This window comes from Miniopterus natalensis, chromosome 5 (assembly GCF_054644295.1).
Source record: "Miniopterus natalensis isolate mMinNat1 chromosome 5, mMinNat1.hap1, whole genome shotgun sequence".
Taxonomy (NCBI): domain Eukaryota; kingdom Metazoa; phylum Chordata; class Mammalia; order Chiroptera; family Miniopteridae; genus Miniopterus; species Miniopterus natalensis.
This window is the reverse complement of record NC_142085.1, coordinates 44,486,748-44,505,794: the sequence shown is the minus strand read 5'-3', so window position 1 is coordinate 44,505,794 and position 19,047 is coordinate 44,486,748. Positions and strand designations below refer to the sequence as shown.

Here is a 19,047-nt window from a genome sequence, read left to right as displayed (position 1 = left end):
ATGTACTCTGGTGGGTTTGGCTTCTTTTCACTCACTGTACTGTGAGATACAACTATGCTATTATGTGTATCAGGACTTCATTAAAAAAAATTATCGTGTTACAACCATGTTGTATGATGATACCATAATATGTTTATCCATTCTTATGTTGATGGACGTTTGGATCCCTTTCTTCTTTTTAGCTCTTATGAATAAAGCTACTCTGAACATTGCTCTCTGTCTTTTGGTACACACATGTTCATTTTTGTTTGAGTCTACTTAGAAGTAATGTTGCTGGAGCATAGGGGAGGCATATGGTGAGTTGTCATAGGTTCTCCCAGTTTTCCAAAGTAGTTCTTCAGATTTCTTCTCCAGCAGCAGCAGCTAGTAAGAGTTTATATTCTCAACATCCCTTGATGGTATCTCATTTTTATTTTTTAAGGTTATATGCTTCTGGCAGGCCGAGTCAGGAAGCAGGAGGAGGTTGATGTGATTCAAGAAGTCCTTGAAAAACATTTCAAGAAAAAATTGTGTCCTCAATCCCTCTTCTCCAAAGAAAATGTCCTGAAATTGCTGAGTGAGTAGGCCAAAATATCCAGCGGAGAATAAATGAATTATACTCATATTACAACCTAAATATTTATTCTACCTTTGATAGGTAAATTGTCTACTCAGATATCCACATTGGAGTCCAAGTTCAGCCATATTGTGTGGACTGAGAGCATGCGGAGACTGGCGATGCTGGTGGGAAGGGCGTTGGAATTCAGTGAACCAGTGCTGTTGGTTGGAGACACTGGGTAAAGTTCTCTGACAGTAACTGGTTATGAGGGTTCAGTTGAGTTCCAGAGGATTACGTGAGTTATCGCTGAAGGACTCATCAGGAAAGCAATCTTTGTTGTTGTTTTTTTCCTTTTGTTTCCTCCCTTTCTCTTTTTTCTGCCTCCTTCCCTGTCTTTATTAAGAAGCACTAGGGGATCTGTTGTTTGTTTTCCTCTACCTTTAGACCTTTGTGATAGAAAAGAATGATTTCTTACATCATTATCATTGGCGCTTTTAAAAAATGTTATTTATTGATTTTAGAGAGAGGAAGGGGGAGAGAGAGAAACATTAATTTGTTTTCCACTTATTCTAAATTCATTGGTTGATTCTTCTTGATTGGTTGATCAAACCTACAACCTTGGCATATTGAGATGACGCTCTAACTACCTGAACTATCTGGCCAGGGCTATTTTTTTCCTATTATTTTAAACAGTGATTTTTATCCTGTAGGTGCATAGAGGAAAACAGCACATGAGCTAGTGTGTCTTGAAAGTCCGTAAGGATTGGCTTTTTTCCCCATCCCTTGGTGGTGGTTGGTAGAAGTATGAAAGGGTGGAATTCATGCTGTGTCTGCCATTCTGGATAAGAAACATGGCAGGGTGCTGGTGTTTTGGGGAAGTGCGCCCCAGGCCAGGGATGCAGACATCCTGTATTGGCCAGTAGTGTCTGCTGCTGCAGTGAGGCTCTCACCAGGGCTACCCTCTTTTGCTGACTGGGGTGTTTGTGGATGTGTATTTCAAATTTATGTTCCTTGTTAATGTAGTGTGTATCTCTGACAGGTGTGGGAAAACTACTATCTGTCAGGTGTTTGCGGCCTTGGCAAATCAGAAATTATACTCCGTGAACTGCCACTTACACATGGAGACATCAGACTTCCTGGGAGGGCTGCGGCCCGTGAGACAGAAGGCAAATGACAAGGTTTGTCCAATAGCAAGTGATGATGTGTACATTCATTTAAATGACTGCAGTTAGCACTGTGCCTAAGTCAACTGTGGGATTTTGTGCATGGTAGGGTCTTTGGGGTTTTTTGTTTGTTTTTTTGTTTTGTTTTTTAAATATATTTTTATTTCAGAGAGAGGAAGGGAGAGAGAGATAGAAACATCAATGATGAGAGAGTCATTTATCCTCTGCCTTTTGCATGCCCCCTGCTGGGGATTGAGTCCTAAACCTGGACATGTGCCCTGACCGGGAATCGAACCACGATCTCCTGGATCATAGATAGGTTGGTGCTCAGCTGCTGAGCTACGTCAGCTGGGCCATGGTAGGGTTTTTGATTCCAGATTTGATATGTATCTTCAGATTTTCTCTGGTCTGTAAGGGGCCTCATGAGCACCCCGTTGTGTAGCATCTATCCCTTGCTCTCAGACCTTTGCTTTCTGGCAGAATGACCACTTCACTCTAGCAGACACCAGCTAGTTACATGTGTGTTGTCTTGTGGACAGATGCCTTTAATTTCACCTCCTTTTCCACACTGTAGGAAGAAATTGACACATCAAGACTCTTTGAGTGGCATGATGGGCCTCTGGTTCTGGCCATGAAGGAAGACGGCTTTTTCCTCTTGGATGAGATCTCACTGGCCGACGACTCTGTTCTGGAAAGGCTCAACAGGTACAATCCTCATGTTTGATGTTTTTGCTGGTCTTGTTTTTATAGATATTATTATTTTGTTTAGTAGTGATTTTCATAGGTACATAGTAAATATTTGAAAATGGTAATGATTCACTACTGTTTTTTGGCCTTACCGCTTAGGATCTCCTTTAGGAGGCCTACGTTTTTTGTTTTGCTGTCAGTAATCAGACAGATGGGACTGTGGGATGGCTAGGCTAAAACAAATGAGCCTAAGTTAAAATTTTTCTTTAAAGTAAATTATCTGGCTCTTAATCTTTTTTTAAAGAACTAGAATCAGCATCCTAGATATTATGGCTCTACAGCCTCTCAAAACCTCAGACCAATATAAATCATGATATATACCTATTTTACTCTCTTTATTGGGCTATAATTTACATGTCATAAAACGTACTCATTTTAAATGTATAATCCAGTGAATTTTAATAAATTTACCGTTTTGCAACCACCACAGTCCAGTTTTACAGCATTTCCATCATCCCAGTAGGATCCCTGTTGCCCACTTACAGTTTATCTCTGATGCCACTTCTGCTACTAATCTACTTTTTGTCTCTAGATTTGTCTTTTGAGGACATTTTGCAAATGGTCTCTTCTCTCATTTTGCATTGATGTTTTGCAAAAACATTCTTGTTGTAGCCTATAAGTAGTTTGTTTCTTTGGATACATCGTATATTTTTTGTCCATTCACCACTTAATGGTATTGGGAGTATTTCTACTTTTATGAATAATGCTGCCATGAACATGTACATGCAAGACTCTCATTTTAAAAACAAATGACACAATGACATAAAGGGAAAAGGGATTCTTTTTCTTTAATCAGAAATATTGTTCCATCACTCAGGTGGGATAATGAATCATTTTAAATTGTGTGATAGGAAGCCATTAACTAAAGTTAAAGCTCAGCAGAGGAGATAACTTTTTCCTTTTTAAAGAACATTGAAGACCACAAAATAGGAAGAATACATAAGCCTTTTCTAATCTTATATTTTCCAAATTTTTCTTTTAGTGTCCTTGAAGTAGAAAAGTCTCTGGTATTAGCAGAAAAAGGCAGCCTAGAAGACAAAGATAATGAGGTAGAGCTGTTGACTGCTGGTAAAAAATTTCGTATCTTAGCAACCATGAACCCTGGGGGCGACTTTGGAAAAAAAGAGGTAAAAACCATATTCCAGAAGCATAATTTTTTTTTTTTAAACTTTTTGACCATAGCTCCTTGGCACCCTTAAATGCAGAATATAAAAATGCAGGTGGAATTTTTATGTTGGGTAGAAACTGGGTAAAAGGTAAAAATCCAGAAAGGTATTTTAGGATTATTATAAGGTTGAAAAAGAATTCTGACAGGTAAACATTCCTTATTTGGCATCTCACTTTGTCTATGTGCCTGAAATTTCATTGTTCCAGTTACTCTGTCCAGGTCTTTACATATGTTACCGTAATAAATACAAGAGCTCTGTGAGAATGTTATTTTTCTACTTTTGTGGATGAGAAAAGTTGAAACTGAAATTTAATCTCAAGCTCTGCTTCTAGAGTCTACTCTCTTAAACATGAATATGGCTTTATGAGTGATTTAAAGTGTCAAAAAAGAAACCGTAGCCAAGAACCACTTTTGGTGTTGCAGGTGGAACATACCTGTTCTTTTAAGGGTTCTGGGGTTATCTCAGACTGTTGGAAAGAAATGGGTGCAGGTGGTTTCTTCTCTTCAGAGGGTGGTGGTAGGATCTACCCAGGACCTAACACCCCCAAGCCCTGGGATTTCAGGCTCGCGAAGCCTCTCAGTGGAGGAGTCTGCATTGTGTGTGGGACTCTGGTCTGTTAAAGTTAGGAGAAGGGTAGTGTGGTGGCGATCAGGGATGATGAGAAGAACCAGGGAGAGGAATGATTTTAGAGAGAGGAGGGGGGAGAGAGAGAAACATTAATTTGTTGTTCCACTTATTCTAAATTCATTGGTTGATTCTCGTATGTGCCCTGGCCCGGGAATCAAACCTACAACCTTGGCGTATCATTCATTTGATTGTGAATGAAAGCAATTCAGATTCTTGGTAAGTTGGTGGGTATTTGAAATGCAAACACGGTATTTTGGCCCTAATTTTCTCAGTATCATAAGAAGGAAGATTATATCACTGTGCCTCAAGAAATGTTCTGAACGGAAGAAATAAAATACACCACAGTTTCAAACAAAATATGAAAACTGGTTTCTTGCCAAGTGGAAATAGCACAGAGGATGTGATTTGAAGGTTGTATATGTTAACTTGCCCATCAGGTCAGCTTAAGTTTTTCTTAGCCAAAGATTGCCAACTTCTATTTTGCATGCCTATCAAGCAGACAGAGGTAGGATTCTGAAGACCAGAGGAGTTCCTTATCTAGGCTGGCTATGAGGAACACTCACGAGTTTCCTAGGTCTTTTTTTAAATTTAACTTACTGATTTTTTTAGCGAGAGGAGGGGCGGAAGACATTGATTTGTTGTTCATTTCTACATTCCTCGGGTGCTTCCTGTATGTGCCCTGACTGGAGAGCGAACCCACAACCTTGGCTTATTGGGACGATGCACTAACCAACTGAGCTACCCAGCCAGGGCCACTCTGTGTCTTAATTGAGCAGCTTCTGAGTACAGGCTTTGTTCCTGGTCCTGCTGTGGTAGGCTAGATTGGCAGTGGATTGTCAAGTAAAAGGAAAATGATGATAAACAGATAACAACATACATGTGTCATCACAAACATTTGTGAATGGAGCTTCAGTGATCTAGGGGGAGAGTAAGAAAGGTAAGAGGAATCCAGTCTGAGGGCAGAGGCCCTAAGACCGGAGGGACAACAGTTCTTTGTTACATAAGACGTAAAATATATATCTCATAATTTTACTCTCTTTGAGCCACAAAGAGGTTTTCTCCTACTTCAGACAGTTCTCCCTATGGGAAGATAGCATTATTTTCTCTAAAGCGTTGGTTATATAACTGCAGGTAAAGTAAAAGAAGGGCCTTTGGTTAGGGGAAGGTGTTCAGGATAGGGACTTGCCCAGTGGGTCTGGAACCCTTTTTGTACCACTTATACTTTATATGACTTTGAAGCTCTGTACCATGTCTATCAAGAAGTGATGGCAATACCAACTTGGAAGATGTGGTAGAGGTTAATGAGGTGACACATGGTAGGAGCCAAGACAAAGTAGGTCTTCAGTAAATCGTATCTAGTGGTAGAGGTAGCAAAAGAAGCATCTGGTACTTGCCAGACTCATAGCTAACGTTTTCTTAAAGGATTTGTTCTCTAGCTCTCCTCATAGGTTTTACATTCACATTGCGGTTTGTGTTCCTTACAGCTGTCTCCTGCCTTAAGGAACCGGTTTACCGAAATATGGTGCCCTCAGAGCACAAACCGTGAAGATTTAAAACAGTTAATCAGCAGTAATCTTCGTTCAGGATTGTCTCTGGGCAGAATAGATCATAAAGGTGAGTTTTCAGGTGGTGGTGGTAATGGGATGGAGGGACTGTGTGTTGAAGGTGAGAGGTGTGGTATAGGACACTAGCAGCATGTATATATGGTGTATATAAGGAGAAGGGGAGGTAGGGAAATGGGAGCAAAATAGACCTAAGGAAATGATACTAGCCTATTACCATCTACTAAAGTGTTCTTTTTTCCCATTGCCTCCTTCACCAGGGTTATTAAATTCTGGCTTTTTTATTGCTTCACGTTGGCTATCATTATATATTGATTAGCTAAGGATAAGGAAAATCGGGTTAAATTTTAGTCCTACTAAAATTTGGTTAAATCTGGTTAAATTTTCACCTTTAGAAAATGTTCATAGAATTTTAAACTGCATTTCTTTGGTTATCAATTCTTAGGATATCCAGTAAGAGTCAGAACATTTATTATGTAGGTTTTTGGGGTTTTTTTTTAGAGTTCTTAGTTTATTAATCCTCTAATGAAAAATCGGCACAGTCACTCCAGATAATGTCACTGAAGAACCTTTACTCCTTTTTGCCAGCACCAACACTGGCCTTGTGGTCCCCCTGGCTTTCTTCATTCAGTTCTTGTGTTCCTTTCTCTGTTTTCTTGAGGTCTTCTCACACAGGCCATGTCTTAAAAGTCTATGTTTGGGTTCAGTTTTCTTTGCATAATCCAAGGAATCATAAAATCATGCTAAAGCCAGTTGTCTTGCCACCACCAAAATGGGTTCTGAGTCTGAACACTAAGATGACGTCCAGTGTGGTCTTACACATTTTGGCTACGTTTTCCCAAATTTCTCTCTTAAGTATTATTGCCTTCCCAGGGTGAAGGGTTTGTTTCTGCTGAAGTAGGCTGTTGGTCAGGAACTTCCTGGTCTAGATAGTTACTGTGTTGTTCATGATAGTGGCTGATCTCTAAGCAGCTAGGGAGGAAAAGCATGCGGCTCTTTTTTAATTGAGCCTAGATCGATTTGATACATATATTTTTAATTTTTTTATTGAGGTATGATTGACATACAACATTGTATTAGTTTCAGGTGTACAACATAATGATTTGATATTTGTGTATATTGTGAAATGATTACCACAATAAATATAGTTTATATCTGTCACCATGATGTATAGACATGTATCCTTGAGTTGTTGTTTCTAAAAATGGAAATAAAGAACTTAACAGCTCCCTTTGGTTATGGCCAGCTTGCTCTCCAGAAGACGTTCTCATTCTTAGCGCTGTCAGCAACTTACTTAGTAAATGTGCCTGCTTGGCCTTGGCCTTCCAACATAAAGTTTTCATTTTTTAAAATACAATGAAATGCATTATTTTATCCTTGTTAATTTAATGGCTGCTCCAAAATTTCATTTTCTTCAATTACTAGCGACATGGAGCATTCTATGTGGCATATTTCCAAATATTGTAGAGCATGAAATTATAAGTAGAATGGCCATTTAACCTAAATCATGAAATAAAACTTATGAGTTCTATAATTTGCTGAATTCTGATTGATGCATTGATTTAAGAAAACAAAAAGCCTGAACTAAATCCCTCTAAAAATGTGGCATTCCCCATTCCAATGAATCATTTTACAATATAGTAAAGTTTGTATATTTTTTAAGGTCTTTGTGTCTTAACTTCCAAATTGTGTCTGAACATGTACAAATGAATGTTTGAGTTTTCAGAGTGTAACTTTTTAGGCTATAATTCTCGTGTGTGTTTATTAAAAATTTTTTTTTAATTTTTGTATATGTGGAATGATATTTATGAACCCCCCCTTAGGAATGTATTAAGAGCAATGGAACCCCCTCAGCAAAAACATTAATGTGAATTCACAGAAATTTGCACAGTCTCATGGATCATTGAGTCACTTTAGGCCATCTGTGGGCCCCAGGCTATAATAACCTCCCTGATTTGGAGTGTTTGTGAAAGGTAAACACTTGCTTCCTTGTGTCATAGGGGCTGACATAGCTGAGGTGATGCTGGATTTCATTGACTGGCTGACCCACCAGGAATTTGGCCGAAGGTGTGTGGTCAGTATCAGAGACATCCTGTCCTGGGTTAACTTCATGAACACAATGGGGGAGGAAGCTGCTTTGAAAAGGACAGAGACCATCTCCACTGTGACATCTTTTGTCCATGCTGCATGCCTGGTGTACATAGATGGAATAGGTTCAGGTATGTTGTCTGTTAGCCTGTGGGAACAGGGATTAGGGTAAAGTGGAGAGTAGTGAAATGGAGCAAGTCCAGACCTCTTACCCAGATACATTATAGAATCACTTACTCTAACATTTCCAAGTTCAAAATGGCTTTCCTTTCCTTTTTCACTCTTTTTGAGATGTGATTGATAATAAAGATATACCAAAAACTTCTCATTGCTTATAGACAAAGGGCTTAGTAAACATGAAGTGGTGATCATGAGTAGGAAGAAGACTGTTGGAAATGTCCTTGTTCCTGAAGGACGATAATTCTTAACATGAACAATTATAGTTAATGGGCCTGAGTCCTTTAGTTTAAGTTTATATATAATTTCATAAAATTCAGTATTTAAGTTCTGTTTCTTAGCTCTGAAGATCTGAAATATAAACCAAAATGATCAGTAGTACCACATTAGTTACTCTTATCTCCAGGCTGATTTATTATGGGGTGCCTAGAATACTTTACTGAATAAGTTGCTGCAGAATTGATGATCTATAAATTGTGGGGAGACAGAAGTCCGACTTCTTCCCTAAGACCGCTTACATATAGCAATCATATTTAGGCTGTAATGCAGCTAGGGCTTCATTTCCCCAGGAAACTGGCCTAGAGCTCCGGTTGAATGGTTGTGAAGCTTGGTGTTATGCTGTTGTTTGATGGACTAATCATCTCTCTTTTAGGGGTCACTTCCTCTGGGTTTGGTACGGCCCTCTTGGCTCGCAAAGAATGTCTGAAATTCCTAGTCAAGAAACTTTCCAAGATAGTCCGACTTACAGAATGTCAGAAAAATGAATTGAAGATTTATGACAGACTCAAGGCCAAGGAATTCACTGGGATAGATAACCGTTGGGGAATTCATCCATTTTTTATACCAAGAGGTAAGGATGATTTTAAATAAATGAAGATTCTCTTCTTATATATCATAGATACTTGACTTTTTCTGTGACTTTTTGTTTTAGTATGTCATACTCATGATTATTTTTGAACTAGTTATCTGAGTTAGATTCTCATTTGGTGTAACTGTAATTGTGTGGTGGTTAAAAACATATAACTGGAATGTAAAAATAGGGGGAAATGTAGTCTATAATCTATGAATAAATTATCTTGTAAAAATGCACATATTTATTATCTGATCCTCAAAACAAGAGCTTTCCTATAGTGATAGTTCAGCTCATATGTACCAACTGTAGAACCTCATCACCGTTTACAAAAGTAGTTTTGTGAATCCTTGAGGACAGGTTTGTGTCACTCATCTTCCTGTCCCTGGCATCTGACATAGCCTAGCAGTCAGAGGCATTCAGAAAATGTCTGTTGATTGAGTGAATGGATGATTGATTAAATGGGAAATGCATGTAATGCATCCTGAATTGTCTTGGTGGCCTGAAAGCCTGGGTGAAATTGTTTAATATGGAACCATGTGGCCTATATGCCTAGTCTACACTTGACTTTTAGGAAAAACCTACTTACAATGGTTAAGTTTTACAAGTACCTGTAGTATTTCCAGGTATAGGTTGTAATAGGTCTGTCTTCCCTATGTAGTAGGTATACATATAGGTGTAAGAGATCGAGAGATTTGTGCAGTAGACACAGTTGAGGAAAGTGTGCTTCTGGTTGTTCCTCTGAAGTGTTTCATGGGCCCCAGAGTGGAGACCAAGCATTTTCACCACAGATGGTACTTCACTTACTGACGGTCTATACTTGGTGGATTCTCATAATCTTCGGTTGACATGTATGTATGATTTGGTGTTGTCCAGCTTATATGTTTGTGTGTTTTTTCTCCACTTAAGGACCAGTCCTGCACAGGAATAACATTGCTGACTATGCACTCAGCGCTGGCACCACAGCTATGAATGCTCAGAGGCTCTTAAGAGCTACAAAATTGAACAAACCCATTCTCCTGGAGGGCTCCCCTGGTGTGGGCAAGACGAGTTTGGTGGGAGCATTAGCAAAGGCTTCAGGCAACACCCTTGTTCGAATCAACTTGTCAGAGCAGACGGTAAGCTTAGTCATTCTACAGCTGATGAGTATAGGTATAGGGAGTAATGTTTGTATCTGTTTCCAGTTTCTGAATCAGTAATAGTGATGACATCTTCAGTATCCCAAATAATTCCTGGCTGTGAAAGACCAGAGCAACATCACCTTCCAAATTAATTCTCCTGAGTTCATTGATAACTGACATCTATAATAATATTTTCTCTGGATGCTTTATTCTAATTCTCTTTTGAGAATTATCCACTCCAGTATTTATTTTACTGTAACCTCTTTTTGGTTTTTTTCTTTTAAAATAAAAGTTAGTAAAAATAAAATGACCTTTAAACAACCTTATGAAAATGTGGAGCAGAGATGACAGATTAAATGAGAATCTCTTGGAATGGGGTCTGGGAGCAGGGCCTGAACATTGTTATTGGTTTTTTGGTTTTTATTTTTTTTTATTTTTTAAGCTCACCAATTTCCAAGTACAGCCACAGTTGGGAACTACTGATTTGGAGCTCCAGCTCCAGTTGATTAATACTTGGAGCATTGTGATAGGAAGGTTCTTGGGGGCATGTCTGGGCTCCTGGTAAAGAATGCTGGGATCAATTAGTTCTATCTTGGAAGTAAGAGGGAAATGTGGCCTAAGGCCAAAGTATTTATCATTTTAGATTTTAGGTCTTTGGATCTAGTTAAATTTTTATGTAATTTTGGCTTTTTCTCAATTTTTCCCCCTCCCAAAGGACATCACAGACCTGTTTGGAGCAGATCTACCTGTTGAAGGTGGCAAGGGAGGAGAGTTCGCATGGCGTGATGGCCCCTTGCTGGCAGCTCTGAAGGCTGGCCATTGGGTTGTGTTGGATGAGGTAAAGGGATTGTCCATCATATCATATTTTTCATAGCTCTAGGGCATTTTTCAGTGGATGATCATGCTCTTGCCTAGTAAAGACAAATTCTCTAATGAAAAGAATCCTCCACTTTTAAGAATAAAAATAGCCACTTGTCAGAAAGCATATATAGAAGCTCCTTTATATATATAACCTACACACTTTCCTACTTTTGTAAGGTAGCCTGCAGAGAAAAACTGCCTCTTCATTGGTGTTTTCTTGTAGTCTCTGGCAGACTTGCTGTTTGTATTTATTTCATGGGTATTTTACAGATAGTGTCAGCCAACTCATGTTGTATCAGAGCAGCAGAGACGGGAAAGTTATCTTAAGAAGAGACATACAAAAATGGTGATAACTGATCAGTGTTACATGTATATTGGATAAATTAATGACCAGAAGAACACATTATGAGACCTATGATAAGTGCTGAATCTCAGTGACTGAGAGGCAGCTTGAAACAAGGAAAAGTACTCCACAAAAATTAAAAATTTAAGGTTGTGGCCAGAGGAGTCAGGTCAGTTTGGGATGTGCCGTGTTAATTCAGGAAAAGGCTAAGAAGTAGTTGTGGAGCTTCAATGATTAGAGTGATGAAAGTGCTACAGATGAAACTTGACATAGGCCCCAGCTGGTTTCCTAGGTTCAGACCTTCCTTTGGTCTGAAGTCAGAGGGCATGCTGGGGCATTCCTTTTCTGCTCAGCTGCTTCCTACTTAACTAGGGGAAATAATTAAGGAGAGAGTTGTTGCCCCCTACCCCCAAATATTTTTTGAAAAAGATGTGTGATAGAATATTCATTATCCAGGAAAAAAGAAGGCCTCGTTTAAAGCTTAAGACTTCTAACCATACTTCAAGTGAGTGAAAATGCATCCGGGGACCACAAGGCACTGGACTTGCAATCACATTTCAGCGCAGCTTTTAGAACTTCACCTGCTTGCCCTAGCCGGTGTGGTTCAGTGGTTAGACCATTGGTCCAAGCACCAAAGGGTCTCGTGTTCAATTCCTGGTCCAGGGTATGGACCTGCTTTGCAGGTTCAGTAGTGTCTCTTCCCACCTCCCCCCCACTCTCCTTTGGGGTGCCTGCTGGAAGCAACCAATCATTGTGTCTCCTATTGATGTTTCTCTCCCCCCTTCCTCCCTCTCGTCCACTCTCTGAAAAGCAATGGAAAAAATATCCTCCAGTGGGGATTAACAGAAAAAAAAAAAGAAATAGAATTTCATCTGTTTGGAAATAAACAGTGGAGTCTGTGCTTTGTAGTGCTTGTGTAAATATTACATTTGAAATTCTAGTATAATTCGGGTTTTGCCCATTTGAATTTTATTGATTCACATTTTCCCAATTGAATTTTTCCATGTTACCTAAAAACGACTCATATTTCCCATCACTGAGCTCTGAACTCAGCATCTCAAGACCTTTATTCAACACTTGGCATTTTTGGCATAAAAACCTTGTATTTGTTCTTGTTCATGAAACTGTTTGTGAAAGTTAGCTATGTAGATTCACTTTATGTCATTTATATTGTGACTTTTAGGCACATTTGGAGATTCATTCAGTACTTGAGCTGGGAAAGATATTTATTTATTTAAGTATTTAAAGAGCTATCTTATCATCTTTTAAAATCCCAGAGTGCAAAAATGACATATCTGTGTATTGGCAAGTTTTTCTTGTAAGCTGTGATTTATAAAGGAGGTTAATATAGGTGCACATAATGGATACAGTTTAATTTTGGAGAAGATTTTAACTGCTTTTTAAAAATTCAGTCTTAATATTTAGTTTACTGAAAAAATTATTGCTAGTTTACAGACATCACCTCTAATATGTATGTGAAATAGGAGTGGGATTATTACACGTCAGTCCACAGCTCAACTTAAGAAATAGAAATGTTAGAATACTATATGAGCTTCCTCCTCCTCAAAATAACACTGTCTTTTTGCATATTATTCCTTTGCTTTTTGTTATACTTACACAGCATATATAACACATGTATGTATTTTCTTTTCCAAATAGCTCAACCTGGCTTCTCAGTCTGTATTGGAAGGACTCAATGCTTGTTTTGACCACCGAGGAGAAATCTATATTCCTGAGTTAGGAATGAGCTTTCAAGTACAGCATGAAAAGACGAAGATTTTTGGGTGTCAAAATCCCTTTAGACAAGGAGGCGGGAGGAAGGGCTTGCCCAGGTCTTTCCTTAATAGATTCACTCAGGTGAGATATCCTGTTACCACAGAGACCACAGGTGGAGTGTTGGGGATGATAAAACTACTGGCACGTAGCTGTTAGGATGTTCTCTTGGAGAATGAGAGAGAATCAGTTTAATGATCTGTTTTTCAATTCCATGTCTTTACATGATAAATATTAATGCAACTGATTTCCATCACTTCTCTCCTGGTGTGAATCCCTTTGTTTTATGTCCCAGAGGACCTAGTGTGTTACCAGTTGGAAGAGTAAGGTCACCACCCTCTGCAGGATTCTGTTACTGTTCTCAGGATTAAGGCCAACATAGGACCTTTTCAGGTGTCCACATGATCTATTAAGACATTAAAAGAATTTTATAATGAAAACATTGCATTTTAATTTTTTAAAAATGTGAAGGAACAGAAAACTACCATGAAGAATTAAAAGTCCAGTATTCTCCATACCAAAGTCAACCATAATTCACATTTGGTATATTTTCTTACTGCCTTAATTCACATTTGCAGATATAGTGGGGGGGGGGGGGGGGAGAGAGAAAGAGAGTGTGTGTGTGTGTGTGTACATACATATGCTAAATTGTTTTAACATCTGTTTTTTAAAGTTTGGCTAATCTAGAGGTTTGGAAATGGCTTTAGATGTTAGCTTTCTTTAATGTCCCTTTCCCTTGATAATTAAAAATTTGCTAAGTATCTTCTAAGAATAGTTTATTATGAAAAACTCCAAACATATTGAAAAGTTGAACAGATTTGTAGTAAATGTTCATATGCCTACCTACCATCCAGAATTTTGGAAGGAAATTTAAAAATATATATATTTAAAATGTATTGCATGTATTTTTTTCTTTAATTTAGTAGAGTGGAGCTGACAGGAAAAAACTCATTTGCTTTATATTTCAAATATTTTATATGATTTTATATTCTAAAAATGCAGTTTCTAGAACTGAAAAAAAAATGTGTGTGTGTATAACTGAGGAATTGTTACTTTGATGTCATAAAAATTTTATATCACAGATGGTAGTAATTTCTCGTGTTTAGTAAAGAGAAACTATAACATCTGTCCATGTTATTTTTGGATTTTATAGGTTTTTGTGGATCCCCTTACAGTAATTGACATGGAGTTCATTGTCAGTACTCTGTTTCCAGCCATTGACAAAAATATTGTTAAGAAAATGGTTGCTTTCAACAATCAGGTAAGTACCTACTTGCATTAATTGTTATTTATTTTCCTGGCTGTAATTGAACTATCATTTTTTTTAACATGGGTTGCTACCAAATTACCAGTCTTTGTAAGATAAATCACATAGAATTCTACTAGTTTACTGTGGGAGGGAAGCTACTCATTTGAGGGTTATAGTAATTCATTTCTATCGTATATATCAATGTTAACGCTTATAGGGTATTCCTAGCATTTAGAAGTCTGGATTGGAAAAAGACATCTAAATCAAGTCTATTAATTTCTGTTTTAGATTATGTGTGCATTTGTAGTACATTAATATACTTCATGCAGTGCCTGACAATGGGATGTGTTTTCTGATAAAGGTATTTTCTTTTTAGATTGATCATGAAGTGACTGTTGAGAAGAAATGGGGCCAAAAAGGAGGACCATGGGAATTCAACCTCCGGGACCTTTTCCGCTGGTGTCAGTTGATGCTAGTTGACCAGTCCCCTGGCTGTTATGATCCTGGTCAGCATGTGTTTTTGGTCTATGGTGAAAGAATGAGAACTAGGGAAGACAAAGAAAAGGTGAGTTTCACACTTGCTGTTTGTGATTTTTCCATCTGAAAGGTGATTGCTTCATAAGGGATAGAAAGGGCATACTCACAAATAATACAAAACTCAATAAAGCTGCTTGGAAATTTAGAAGTTAAGGGAAGAGACTATACATTCACCTACCTCAGGGTCTCACCATATAGAGTAGTTTGCATTGGAGTACACACTTTGCTTATCCATCTGAATCTTCATGATTGTAAACTTTCCAAAACAGTATTGCCTCCAGAAATAAAGAACTAGGTTTCCATCATCTTTCCAGGCACAAAGGGAAGAAGCAGCAGCAAGGAAGAGACAGGTGATACCCAGTAGGAGAAAAGGGTTTTCTGTTTTTAAATAAGTGTCAAACTACAAAGTATTTTACCTAAAAAGTGTAAGTGGATATAAAAAGAAAGTAATCTAAATGGAAGTAAAAGCATTCCTTCGTAAGTAGAACATAACACTTGAATTCCCAGCTTAATACACTGTGGTAATGTGTGCATTTTGCTTTGTGGTATTTAAAGTCCATTCTCACTGAATACTCAGAACAGCTGCAGGTGGGAGGTGCTGTCATGACCTCTTCCAGATGAGGATCCAAGACTCAGAGTCATGGAGTCTCACAGGTAGCAAGTGGCAGAGCCAGCCCTCGGCCCAGACCTTTCCACTTTGCTATTCCACATCGCAACTGCTTAAAAACTAATTAACACACAGATCCATGCGTTACAAGTGGAAACCACCTCCTTGAAATGTGAAGCTATGACTATCTCATAGTACATGTGGCTTTCACATACCTTTCATTCTGCTGAGTGCCCAGATCCCTTTGTATGTGATATTCAGAATCTAGTCACATGTTAGCAACTCATTTGTTATGTGTAACTGGCTTTCTGTCATTAATTTTTACAGTTTTATTGATATACAGTTCATGTACCATCAGCTAGAATTTTAACTTCTTGATTCTCTTACTTGGTAGTATGTTAACTGTGGCCAGGCACTGGCCAGTTGTTGGGTAATTGATGTTGATCACATGGTGCATCACAGTGGGCTGTGGAAGGTTTCCATCACTCCTCTAATTGACTTATCATAACACCAAATAGGTTTTTCTGAAAAAGAAAGTGTTAGGAGACATAATAATAGAAAGAGAAAGGCTATAAAAACTGGAAGTCAGATAAATTGAATCTGACTTTATAAAATTAAATAAACCAGCTAAATTATGAAAGTATTTATAATTTTAACTCTGGTAGATTATCAGGAAGAGGAGAATATATGCTTTAGAGTGGATTATAAAGCCAGAAATTGCCTGAACTCAGAAGTAGGTGACAAGAGCACTTTCTCCTATGCTGCATTTTGTTCTGTAGTCAGTGTTTGACATTGATTATGATTTTACCTTTTTAAAAAAATGTTTTTACTGACTTAGGAAGGGAGAAGGAGAGAGAAACATCGATCCGCTGTCGCCTTCTGCATGGCCCCTACAGGGGATCGAGCCCGCAGCTGGGCATGTGCCCTGACCAGGAACAGACAACCTCTTACATGGGTTGATGCTCAATCACTGAGCCACACCTGCTGGGCATGATTTTTCCCCTCCTAGTGTTTTCCAGGCTCTACTTATGTATGTATGTATGTATGTATGTATGTATGTATGTATGTTGAGGTATAACTTACTTGTATAACATTGTGTTAGTTTCAGGTATACAACACAATGATTTGATATTTGTATACATTGCAGAATGATCACAATAAGTTAATATCTGTCACCTTACATAGTACAAAAATTTTTTTTTTCTTTTGATGAGAACTTTTAAGATCTACTCTCAGCAACTTTCAGATATACAATACAGTATTATTAATTATAGTCACCATACTGTACCTTATATTCCCATGACTTACAATAGTGTTATTTTGATTTTCTGACTTCAGTCCAGTGTGCAGTGATTTGTATAAGTATTTGCCACTTTTTTAGAAACAAGCAACTTGATGTAAATATTTTTCATGCCTGGAATTTTCCTGCTGCTGTGGTCTAAATTGGTGGTTTTTATTACTCCATCCCCCCTGCCCCATTTCCCCACCCCTGCCTCAGCTCTTTTTAGATTTTTAAAAGAGATCCAAAGAAGAAACAAGGCTAATGGAAAGTTTTCTAACTATTCCTGCTAAGGAAGGGACAACTGAATGCAAATAATGAGAGAAATAACTTTGGTTGTCATTTTGCGTAAATATGTAGGAAGAATATACAATGCTTTTGGAGTCAGACGGCCTTAAATTTAAAATCAGTTATTAACCATGAGCAAATCATGTAACTCTTGTGAATCTTGTTATCCATATCTATAAAATAGAAATAATACCTATTTTGCAAGGCTTTAAGGACCAGAAATAATCTTTATTAAAGCACCCACTATAATGTTTGGCACATAGTAGGTACTCAAGAAATAGTCATTGTCCTTCATAGTATTTATATTGCTGTCCTCTTCTCCCTTTTTAGGTTGTATCTTGAATGATGAAAGCAAATTTCATTTTTTTAATCTCTAGATTTGCCATGGTATCCGTGGCTTTATTTTAATTTATGGTACATTAACACTGAATTTCAAATAGTTCAAGACTATATGACTGCCCTTTTCTTGAGCTCCAGTTTGCTTTCATTTTGAAGAATTAAGTAAGTGTAACCTATCCTTTTTATAAGAGAAAATTTTAAAGGGTAAGGATATTGTGACTAGTTCTCTCACAATATTGTGACTCAAATTGCTGTGCATGTTTTCTGTAAGTATTCTAGAAGGTTTGATTGTACCATCTTCTTCCTTTAGGTCATTGCTGTATTTAAGGATATGTTTAGTTCAAATTCAAACCCATACGTGGGAACCAGACTATTTCACATCACTCCCTATGATGTTCAGGTGAGGAAACCAGGATAATCCTCTATTCTTTTACAATTTTCTGATTTCTTCTGCTCCCACTACCAGACAACGCTTGGGAAGTCTCACTGGCATGTCTTTTTCAGCTGGGCTACTCAGTCCTTTCCCGTGGCAGCTATGTTACTCCCCCATCCCGCCATCCCCTGTTGCTCCTGCACCAGTCGTTACAGTCTCTGGAGTCAGTTATGAAGTGTGTGCAGATGAGCTGGATGGTCATCCTTGTGGGTCCAGCCTCTGTGGGCAAGACCAGTCTGGTCCAGCTTCTGGCACAACTTACTGGTCACACATTAAAGATCATGGCTATGAACAGCTCAATGGATACCACGGAGCTTCTGGGTGGATTTGAGCAGGTAAGTGGTCTGATTGATAGTCTTCTGGCTTGGTGGTGACTGTAAGAAGCAGTGTTCTTTGACTCTGACAAATGGCTGTTATGAATGCATGTGCTCTGGATATTTCAGGTTGACCTTATACGGCCTTGGAGGCAGCTCTTAGAGAAGGTGGAGAACACTGTAAGGGCACTGTTAAGAGACAGCCTCCTTGTCAGTGCTGATGATGCAGAAGTAGTCCTGCGGGCCTGGAGTCACTTCCTTCTGACATATAAACCCAAGTGTCTTGGAGAAGATGGTAAAGGTGTTGCAATGGAGGTTGTAAACAAGCTGGAAGCAGTATTACTGCTTATGCAACGACTCAACAATAAAATCAACTCATACTCCAAGGCAGGTGTGTGTGTTTGCATGTGTGTATCAGACATTTACCATTATCCATATAGTGTCCATTTACAGACAATATATTTGTAAATACAATGCCCATAATTTTTTGTATTAATTTAATGATTATTAATACTCAAAATTTGAAAATCTTTGTTTTAGAAAGTAAACTGAAGCTGATGTACAGTATCCACAATTGGTGATCCTAAACAAAGCAACCAAGGAAGAAATTAGTTTTTGAGCTGATGGTTTATTTTGTGTATAACCAGCTGTAATGATAAATCACGTGCATGTAGAGCTGGTCTTACTGTTTATTGGCCTTTTGAAAAGACTTAATTTCTCAGGAAATTGGACATTTAAAACTAAAGAATACAACTCTAAATTGACAGGATATGTTTAGTAATTTTGTATAGAAAGTGTAAGAAGTTCCTCAGTTAACATGGAAACTTAACTCCCCTCATTTTGTCATGCAGCTTTCCTTAGGTATCACAGCCCTGTCCTGTCCCTTGTCCAATGTATGAAAGCAGTTGTTTCATATACTTTTTCTAGTTTTCTAGTTGTTGACAGTGGGAGGGTAAGTCAACAATAATAAATTTTATTATTT

At 38.2% G+C, this 19,047-nt stretch overlaps 1 protein-coding gene across 1 annotated transcript in view; it reads left to right on the top strand.

Moving 5' to 3' along the window:
- MDN1 (midasin AAA ATPase 1) overlaps positions 1 to 19,047 on the top strand; it is a 131,584-nt gene that overhangs the window by 48,330 nt on the left and 64,207 nt on the right. Inside the window, exons 28-43 of the mRNA XM_016208126.2 lie at positions 422 to 556; positions 638 to 776; positions 1,578 to 1,716; positions 2,276 to 2,406; positions 3,431 to 3,575; positions 5,729 to 5,858; positions 7,807 to 8,025; positions 8,724 to 8,921; positions 9,831 to 10,039; positions 10,758 to 10,880; positions 12,906 to 13,103; positions 14,173 to 14,280; positions 14,645 to 14,833; positions 17,629 to 17,718; positions 17,823 to 18,086; positions 18,195 to 18,456. Coding sequence (XP_016063612.2) covers positions 422 to 556; positions 638 to 776; positions 1,578 to 1,716; positions 2,276 to 2,406; positions 3,431 to 3,575; positions 5,729 to 5,858; positions 7,807 to 8,025; positions 8,724 to 8,921; positions 9,831 to 10,039; positions 10,758 to 10,880; positions 12,906 to 13,103; positions 14,173 to 14,280; positions 14,645 to 14,833; positions 17,629 to 17,718; positions 17,823 to 18,086; positions 18,195 to 18,456 — 2,679 coding nt within the window. The remainder of the gene's footprint in view (positions 1 to 421; positions 557 to 637; positions 777 to 1,577; positions 1,717 to 2,275; positions 2,407 to 3,430; positions 3,576 to 5,728; positions 5,859 to 7,806; positions 8,026 to 8,723; positions 8,922 to 9,830; positions 10,040 to 10,757; positions 10,881 to 12,905; positions 13,104 to 14,172; positions 14,281 to 14,644; positions 14,834 to 17,628; positions 17,719 to 17,822; positions 18,087 to 18,194; positions 18,457 to 19,047) is intronic.